Below are 10534 nucleotides of genomic sequence, written 5' to 3'. Positions count from 1 at the left end.
AAATATTCTCTTAATTTTCTTTATACTACCATACTCTAGTGTTCATATAACGATTTCATAAACCAACTATTTCTTTAAAAAAATCAAAACATTTTACACCGTCGAAAACTCACGGTGATTATCTCATACCCTTACAGATATGGACCAATTCAAGAATTTTATTCTCAGTTTTGTGAATTATCATAATGTACGCCTTATTCTAATTTATTCTTGCGAGGAAACTTATTCCTTCAAAATCACCTTAACCATAAATGTGTGTTCATTATAGTAAACATTGATGTCCATAGTCGATAAACATTGATGTTCATAGTCGATGAACATTGATGTTCATAGTCGATAAACATTTATGCTTGTAGTCCATAAAAATTGATGTTCATAGTCTATAAACATTGCTGTTCATAGTCTATAAACATTGCTGTTCATAGTCTATAAACATTGCTGTTCATAGTCTATAAACATTGATGTCAATAGTCGATAAACATTGATCTTCATAGTCTATAAACATAATATGATCTTTTAAGGGTTGCAAATAAAAACTTCAACGTGGTGATCGTTAAATATTCTTCAGTTTTTTTATACAACTGTCCATATGTTCAGTGATGTTTGGTTTATGATGTCAATAAATTCATGGTAACTATGCACTTCGAAACATATGCACTTGTTACTATGAATTTATTGTCGTCATAAATTGCACACTCTGAAAAAATGATACGACTGAAAAAAAAATTTTCAGTTTAAAATAATATCGACCAATTTAATGGCATCGCAAAGACTCATCTGTAATTTGCCTTTTGTACAATTTGATTGTATAACCTTAACACACAATTTGATACTCCTGACATAAATAACTAGTATACAGTGTTGTTACAAATATTTGATATCTACACATTTTGCACGACGACACGACCACAATAAAAGATGTGAATCTAATTTTCAGTGTGCGTAACCAACATCTATTAATTTAGGAATCAAAAATTAACAATTTGAAACCGGTGATAAGTACATTATTACAATGTCAACAAATTCAATACAATCTTATGCATCATTTTGTTTTTATTCCACAACCCTCACATACAGTGTGAATCAAATCTTTGAATAGTGTTGCAGGAACGATAACTTTGGATAATTTTAGAAAATATACAATCATGTATAAATGACCGCAAAACCATAATCTTACCATACGAACAACAGTTTTAAAAGTAAACATTGATATAATACTTAAAATTATATTGTAATTGCCTGGAACTGCAATTGAAAATTTTCAGGAGCCACTGCTTCGGAATTTTTAAAGGTAATAATAAACAAATTTAATATCAATTACTCTGGGTTTTTTTTAATTTATTTTAAATGAAAGTAAAATAAAGCTTTCTATTGAAAAAGGTAATAATTAAAATGTATTGAAAGGTATTTATTAAAAACAAGAATAGAATTCCTGGGTCCCCCGCCGGTCAAGCAGTAGATCTATACTAGTATCGACCAAGGCTGATTTAGGAACTTGACCAAGGTATTAGTGATATAAACATTTGGTATAAATTTCATGTAAATCCGTCAAAATGGGTAGGCATGAGAGCGCTTACAAGGTCAATTTTTGGATAAAACGGAGTCATTATTGTGGTCAAAGTCCCATAATTCCAACAAAAAGTATCGACCAATGCTGATTTTCGAACTTGACCAATGTATTAGTGGTATAAACATTTTTGTATAAATTTATTAAAAATCCGTCAAAATTTGTAGGCATGAGAGCGCTTACAAGGTCAATTTTTGGATAAAACGGAGTCATTATTGTGGTCAAAGTCCCATAACTCCAACAAAAAGTATCGACCAATGCTGATTTTCGAACTTGACCAAGGTAATAGTAGTATAAACATTTGGTATAAATTTAATGAAAATCCGTCAAAATTTGTAGGCATGAGAGCGCTTACAAAAAAGTGTGACGGACGGACACACGGACGCCCGGACTCACGGACGCACGGACACACGGACGCACGGACGGACGCCCGGCATTTCTATGTCCCCTCTCCACGTTGCGGCGGGGGACAAAAATATTCATTACTGTTACGGTAGCTTTATGAAGAAATCATCACATTGAATTCTGACTTATTTAGCCACCCCTACCCATAACCCTCACCCCAAGAGAAAAAACTAAATCCTTCTTTGAATTTGAATTCTTATATGTGTCATACACAGTACTTTGATATTTGGTTTTTTTTTGTATCGATTAATAAAACTTGAAAGTATGAAAAGTACATGTACAATATGCATATGCGTGTTTTTAATATCAAGATATTTACAAATCAAAATAAATGTAATAAGGGGTTACATGCATGTATGTCCACTACATATTACAGTTATCAACAACTACACGTATCTACACCGTACTTGTTCATTCATAACAGCAGAAAATATTGAATTTATTATGAATTGTTATTTGAGTCTAAAACTTCTGCAATTAAGCTCTGCCAAGAATTAATAAACTACATAAGATAGTACACACGCTCAAATTTGTAAAAAAAAATAAATAAATTATATGTTTATATGTACATTATAATTAAATTGAATTTATTTGAAATATATATGTGAATTTTTGAAAATAAAGTAACATCGTTTTCTGCATAAGAGCTTTATAATATTAACCAGGGGAAAAAATTGTTAATTTACAAAAACATCTTTAAGCACGTGCATGCTTGAGAATAGACACGGATAGCTTTATAGAGTATATATGTAAATTTAAAACTTTTCAAGTACATGTTTGTCCCAAAATTTACATCTTTGTAATACGTACTACTTCTGTTTTGCCATTTGCAGACGTTACAAACACACGGATTTTACAGAAAAGGCGCTTAAACTCATTCTGAAAAGCCTTATTCAAAAACGTGTAAATTACAGGATTGACGCAAGAATTTGCATATCCAATCAGTTTTAGAATTGCGCTTTTTATTCGAAAAGACTCGTTTTCATTGATAACAAATTCCCTGTAGAGATGGAAAGTAAAGAAAGGCAGCCATAACACAGCAAACGACAAGAACAGCATTATAAGCATTTTGATCACTCTTTTCTTCTGCTTGATGTTGCGTTCGTGATGACGTGGATTTTCCTCTACATCGCCAATAGGATGGTGGATCCAAAGTCTATGTCCTATTCGGCCGTAACTGAACGCCATGATCAGAACCGGAAGTAGATAAAAACACGTGTACGTCACAGCTGTGTATATACGGCTACCGTATTCATTTGGGAAGAACTCAGCGCAGATGAACTTGAAACCATCCATGATAAAGACACCATCAACAGACTTTACATTCACTCTTTTGTCAAGTTTCTGAAAAACTAAATTTGGAGATGGAACACACAATGAAACACACCATACTGACAGTATGATCATTTTTGCCGACCCTCTGTTGTGGATGACATTGGCGAATCCTATTTCACAAATGACCGCATACCTATCAAAAACGAATATGTATGCATATAATCTTGAATATGTTACCAGATGGTTCATCAACTAAACTCAGTTTAAAATTAATACCAGTACAGGGACAGAAAAAAATCAAGAAATTCCAGGTAATGTTGATCTTGATCTTTTAAAATGTATTTGATTTATTGTAATAAGAAATTAAGTTTACTTCTATATTTATATGATATGAAATGATTTCGATGAAAAGATGATGATATCAAGAAGTGTTTAATAAACGTTGATGTTTTCCATTTATTAAATATTGTGCGTATAAGAGGGTATGCATGGTTCAAAAACACTGTAGCTTAGACTTTTAATACTTGTGAATTCAAATATTAAAGTTTTATCCGCACTCTTATTTCTCAAATGGAAGAAAATGAAGTATACCTGTCAATGGCAATGAAAAGCAAAGTTAGAATACTAGCTACGACAGTTACTCCTTCAACGTATGCCGTAAATTTGCAAAGAAACGATCCAAAGTTCCCAGTCGCCATCCAGTCATTGGCTACAATATGGTACAGTTGAAAAGGCATGTTCAGGGTTGCAATCATCAGGTCACTGCTGGCTAACGATATAATGTAAATGTCGGTCAACGCTCGCGCTTTTTTCACAACACCGATCAGTCCAAGCACCAAAGAATTCCCCAAAACTGCCAAAATTATGATGAGAATATACAATGCCATGAACACTTCTAATGAGGCTTTCGGCAACGGCGCGGGTAAAATGTTTTTCCTGTCTATGGTAATACTATATAACGGCGAATTGCATATATTCCGCAATTGCAACAGAAAAGAGCTATTTGTATTGTTCGTTTTCCCGCTGGCATGATGACACAGCCTCGCAAAGATGGAAAAGTCTAGCGATGGCTGTCTTTCTCCGTTGTTGCTTGATATATTTACATTTCCAAAAAATGACGAATAAGATTGCGCTTGTGTTAAATTCATTATTGCAGCGTGCCGAGAAATATCAGAATGACTCTACAGCATCCCGATGGCTCACTTTTGTCTCGCTTTCGCTCCAAGCTGACGTCTTCTATTTGACGACGTTGTTGGGTTGATTAATGGTCAAACTATTGTCGATATCAGCCAATGCAAACAGGTTGTTTTCATAATTGACTGTAATTTATCTTGCATACTTGATATTTTCCATTCATGAAATTTGATTCTTTTTGTAGTGTAGCACGACACCTGTCATCTTTCTTTAAAATAATTGTGTGTATCTAAGAAGTAATACAGATTTGTGAGTGTCTAGTCTGACGAGCAACAGATGTGTTGAACTTTTCAATTGTGGCAAAATGACCAAAGCTAACATTATCATAGCATTGATGCTAATCACAACATTAAATATTTGTCTTCAAGACTATATTTAAAATTTATTTTGAAATTTATTAATGTGTCAGCTGCAAAATCTAACCCCATCTTCTTATTGTTTTGAAGAAACTATATATAGAATGTGAGAAAGCAGTTCGAAGATACATTCACCTCACAAAAAACTTGGATGATTTTAATTTGTTTTATACACAGTCACCTGACGTTAAAAATATTTCTCTTTATAATAAGATAATTTCTCCTTCTGTAATAATAACAACCTTATACTTCCATAATACGAGATCACTTCACTATAAAAAGAAATATTTTTAAACTTCAATAAAATGTATGTAGTTTAATAATGAAATACATTATACATGCACATGTACTTATTTTTCAATTAATCATCTTGGCAGATGCGGAACTGGTTCTTCTTTTTGCGACATTGTACAGCACTACTTAATCACAAGGAAGCTGATTTTCTGACAATACTAAAATATAAGAGGTATATATAAGTTTTCGAACATCATCAAAATGATATTATAGAATATTAGTTCCAATTAGTATTGATACAATTCTGTTGAAATTGCTTTTTTGAACGATAAGTAATGGACATGTTGACAAATCATTGGAATTTGAGATTCGGTTAATTTAATTTCTACTTTGCTTAACCTTGTAGAGTTGCAGTATCTCCAGTGTGTGTGTGTGTGTGTGTGTGTGTGTGTGCAGGTCTCTGTGATTATTTTTGCGATTTTTGTATTATTTGTATATATTACGTACTTTATTATTCTTGCTGTCAGTTTATATTAAGAAATAAAGATTCATCAGAATATTTATTTTTTATATAAACTGACAGCAAGAATTAGAAGTGTGTTAAATACTTAATATTAACAAGGGGACCGGTAAAGACCTTTGGTCTATTAACAATAGTTTTTTTTATCTGCAGAATCTGAGAGATGATGCCACACAGTCAAAATAATCTGAGAACAGAACAACGCTGCGCCGGATAATTACTATGGAGGGTAATCGTGTTAAAAAATCCAGGTATGTAAACTATGTAATCGTGTTGGTTTGTGAGTCTGGGTATCCATGAATGTGTATAATTCTAATGGTGTAACTTACGAAACTCGGGCATAAGATTTGATTTTACCAGTTCCATAATATATACAGTATTGTTCCTTCGTATGATGCACATTTTGCAGCTTGATTGTTTTTTTTAGTTAAATAACCTTCACCTTTGAACATTTTCAATCTGTAGTTTCTCTATTAGATCTTCATGTTCGAAAATAGTTCATCTGACACCTTCAAATCGACAAATGTAAAGTCTACAAGTTTGTCGAGTTATGGGAGATGTGCGGCCGTCTTGTACATTTGAGAATAAAAATGTAAACATTTCTTGAACTGGCTTGTTTCTGCCCAAAACTGTTGTCAAAAGATAAAATAGCAATTAATATGTTGTTTTGTATGCAAATTACAACCATTTGTTGAGAAAAAGGTTGGATCCTGCACATTATTGTAGAAACTCTGCCTCAAAATAGGGCAATCTAATTAAAATTAGATGTTTGATCCGCTCGCTTATTCGAGTAAGCGAGCGAATCAAACATCTTATTTTAATTAGATTACAAATATCTTTATCAGTCGGACAGAAAACCAAAGTTAAGGGGGATTTGCGGCCATCTTGTACATTTGAGGATAAGAATGTAAACATTTCTTGAACCGGCTCGTTTATGCCCGAAACTGGCCAAAAAATTTGCTAAAAGATATAAAAGCAACAAATATAAAGTCCTTAATGTCATTTTGTTTGAAAAATATGCATACAAGAACAGGACAATGCCTTTTAAATCACTCAGAACAGCTGTCGAACTGCGCAGCTACAGATTTATTTTGAAGATTTAAAAATCTGAAAAAATGCTTGCCATATATTAAATAGATCATTCTCTTGTGAAAAAAAATTCTTATTGTAAATCCCGTAGGAATTTTTTTTTTAAAATCATATCAAAATTATATTTTTCATAGGAAAATTGTAATTCTTTCTGAAATTTAATCAACCAACACAAGTTGTTTTCTTTCAGAAACACTATAATGAACGGAATTTAAAGTTCCATTTCGTTTAAATTATACCTGAATTTTCAATTCCTCTAGGAAGTCGTTCTAATTCTATTATACAAGTAAAATAAAGCACGAAAACAATAACATTATCAAATCCTTAAACGCAACAAAAATACAAGTCGGGAAGACATGCAGATTTAGAGTACTTAGTATCCTCCACATGCATTCCTTTTCTGGAATCATCAGAAACGGAAGACAAAATGTATTGTAAAAGATGTCGATGCAGACGAATTGAAGTTAAGGCTTTTTTCTTGTTTCATTGCAGCATTTCATTACGAGGGGGTGTCTATGTAAAAGGGGGATCATTTTTCAACACACTCCTCACCATTTAGTACTTCAGATTTTTCTAAGTGATTCACCAGAAACCAGTCCTTCGTCTTTCTTCGAGTTTTGGTGTCTACATTTTTCTTGATTCCAGCTCCAACGGAAAACGAACCCTTTTCCGAAAAAACACAACGGTCGTTTTTGTCCTGTACGTTAAATTCAGCTAAAAATATCTTTGAATCTAGTTCTTTTGTTTGAATGGGACAAATAAAATAATCGTCTATCAAAATTTTTGTTTGGTCCGAATTTTTACAGGTGTTTGGTTTAACTCGAAGAATTTCTTGTCTAGCAGCAGGATTGTTTATATCATTACGCTTGGCTTTGCAACCCCCATTACTGATCTTTTTCGAGATTAAATCATCGAGTTTTTCTAAAAACGAGCGTTTTTTTTCATCCTCTCTTTCCGAATTTTTCACGATTACAACAATGAAAGAGTGTTTTTTCCGGTTTGGAGTGTTGGCAAATGCAGGCAGTCTTCCTCGAAATAGATCATACGTTGGTTTCTTCCCTACCCTTACAAAAGTGACGTGTTTATCGACGAAATCCTTGTACAGCTCTCTTTTTGTGCGATGAACAGGGGTACCTTTAAATATAAAACAATAGGTCCATGGGCCACATCGCTCACCTGAGCAAAAATAGCCATAATATAATCAGTTTTATGGAGTCATATACAAACAATCTTGACAACATAGTGGAATGCATTATGGATGCTTGTATAAAAGGGTTTACGAATATTTCTTCAGATATTCTTATGTTAAACATATAACCCCCTTTGTAACAGAATGATTTTATAGGAAAATCACATTAGTTTTTAAAAGATTTGTAAAAAGAAAAAAAAAATCGCTATATATTCCTATGTAAAAATTCGACCCCCCCCCCTACAATGTGCCCCACCATATACTCCAAGTGATCTTGATTTGAACAAACTTGAATCTACAATACCTGGGTATGCTTCCACACAAGTTACAGCACTTTTTAAAAAAATGATTTTTCTCTTTATATTCCTATGTAAAAATTCGACCCCAACACTACTCCCAGGGATCATGATTTGAACATACTTGAATCTATACTACCTGGGGATGTTCCAACACAAGCTACAGCATCCCTGGCTGCCTGTATGTAATTGGTTTTTGAAAAGTAGATTTTTAAAGATTTTATAATATATTCCTGTGTAAAAATTCGACCCCCCCCCCCTGTGGCCCCACCCTTCCCCTGGGGATCATGGTTTGAACAAACTTGAATCTACACTACCTACGGACACTACCTGGGGATGCTTCCACAAAAGTTTCAGCTTTTCTAGCAAAATAGTTTGTGAGAAGAAGACTTTTGAAAAATAACAACAAATTTTCAAAAATTCTCAATTATCACCCTTTAAAAGAGGGCGTGACCCTTTAATTTGATAATCTTGAATTTCCTTTACTCAAGGATGCTTTGTACAAAGTGTGGGTGATATTGGCCAAGTGGTTCTGGAGAAGAAGTCGAAAATGTAAAAAAAAATGCAATCAGACAGACGTTTGATTTCCTTTGTTCAGATCATAAACATATTTAATATATACCGGTATTGGGCTAAAAGTTCAACCATGAAGTGCCTGTGGGTTGATGGTGTGCAATGTCATTCAACTTAATGTGTTTCTAATAAAAGGTCAATATGTAACAAAATGTAACGGAGCATATTTTCTTCCCTCTTTGTTCAATTGATCTCAAATATTACTTATAAAGTGTAGGCAAAGGGTGTACAATGACCTTAAAACAATTTTCTGAATCAATAGTCAAGGTCAAATTACCTTCTTGAAAAAATGCCCTTCTATAGCGTAATGTATCTCCCTTAGGCCCGGTTAAGTCACACTTCATCCAGATAGTGTATGTGGGTAAATATGTACAGTAACTATTTTTTGATCAAAGATCAAGGTCGAAAATTTGTGTAAAATCCTTGTTCAAAATTAAGCTTTTAGAACTACTTCACGTCTTTATCTCCTTTCCTACTTGTAGGAATAAAATATTTTATTCGGGCAAAAATTGAAAAGTCATCAATGTGTTCTTGATATGAAAGTGTGACATTTTTTTATTAATGAACACCTAGTAAAGTATTTTTCAAAAGTTTTTTTCCGCGGGGAAAAGATTTTCCGATTTTTCGATTAATGCTCCTATTGTGTTTACATTTAATTGAGATACTCATTACTATACAGAACCCGGACATAAAATCAACATGTATAAGAGATTCAAATGATTTAAAATGACATGGTGCTCGAAAAAACACGAGAATATACCACTTACATGTACTTGAATTGACTAACAATAAATAGGTCAGGAAAGACACAAATAGAGGACAGGCGATCTTCATCTCTTGTGCCAATCTGCATAGTAAAAAATAAACACTGCAAAATATTTTAATTCCGTATATCGAGAGATATGCCACCATACGTTACAGCTTTCACGTGCATGAACTATACGTCAATTTAATCTTACTGAAATGTTTGTTTTCAATCTGTTCATAGTTTTTTTTTTATTGTTTTAATGGATTGAAAAACCAATAGCATGTCCTTTGATAAATCATTAAACGATTACATACTTACATTATCTGAAAACGACAACCTTCAATCATTGCTATACATCACAGTTCAAATAATTAAATATTTCACATCCTTCCTTCCTCATTATCATCTCAATAGTGTGAAATAAAACAGTTATTTTTAATTGTTTCTACATACAAAATGGCCAAGGCTTGAACCTGATCAACAGTTCGTACATCTCTTTCCAAATTTGGAGTTTGAAACCCTTCTTAATATTGTTAAACTCTCAAAATTTTCATACTAGTATATTATACTAGAAAAGTTGGCAATGCATATAAACAAAATAAAATATGGATGAAAGAATTTTTTTTAAATTAATGTCCTAAGTTACTAGGGCATCAACTATCCGAGGCGTTTTTGATTATCACCCCGTGATATTCAAAGTGTGATTCCTTTGATTTATATAAGTTTTTGCAACTGTACGATAAAGTATTAGAATATTGACATGTTTATGTGATTTCCGTTTCTTTTAAAAGCCCCGCTTACAAACCCTCTTGCGCCCAAACGATAGGTCATTTGAATTTATTGGACAGTACATGTAAATACAAAATCGATTCATAGTCTTATCGCAGATAGAGACACTGGAAAATGTATATATCAGACTGTAAAGAATAAAACGATTAAATACTTACATTATCCGAAAACGCCAACCTTCAGGCGTTGCTTAATTTTTCACAATTATTCTTCCTGGTTGTACTCTCAATAGTGTGAAATAAAACACTTCATTTTTAATGTTTTACATACACAATGGCCATAACTTGAATTGCTCCCTG

At 32.9% G+C, this 10534-nt stretch overlaps 1 protein-coding gene across 5 annotated transcripts; it reads right to left on the bottom strand.

The window, feature by feature from the left end:
- Nucleotides 1-2619: 2619 nt before the first annotated feature.
- LOC128168374 (QRFP-like peptide receptor) lies at nt 2620-10534 on the bottom strand. 5 transcript variants are annotated; one of them, XM_052834634.1, is made up of 4 exons: nt 10394-10534; nt 9466-9545; nt 3839-7774; nt 2620-3440 (listed from the first exon to the last, which is right to left on the bottom strand). In XM_052834634.1, the coding sequence occupies exons 3-4, from the start codon at nt 4393-4395 to the stop codon at nt 2762-2764; spliced, it is 1236 nt and encodes a 411-aa protein (XP_052690594.1). In that variant the 5' UTR covers nt 4396-7774; nt 9466-9545; nt 10394-10534; the 3' UTR covers nt 2620-2761. The 5 variants fall into 5 exon arrangements, with proteins under 5 accessions (XP_052690594.1, XP_052690595.1, XP_052690596.1 ...); XM_052834635.1 differs by lacking the exon at nt 10394-10534 and adding an exon at nt 9765-9917; XM_052834636.1 differs by lacking the exons at nt 9466-9545; nt 10394-10534 and adding an exon at nt 8976-9167.

Source organism: Crassostrea angulata, chromosome 10 (assembly GCF_025612915.1).
Source record: "Crassostrea angulata isolate pt1a10 chromosome 10, ASM2561291v2, whole genome shotgun sequence".
Classification (NCBI taxonomy): domain Eukaryota; kingdom Metazoa; phylum Mollusca; class Bivalvia; order Ostreida; family Ostreidae; genus Magallana; species Magallana angulata.
Note: the sequence above shows the minus strand (reverse complement) of the source record. Positions and strands in the feature narration are given on the sequence as shown.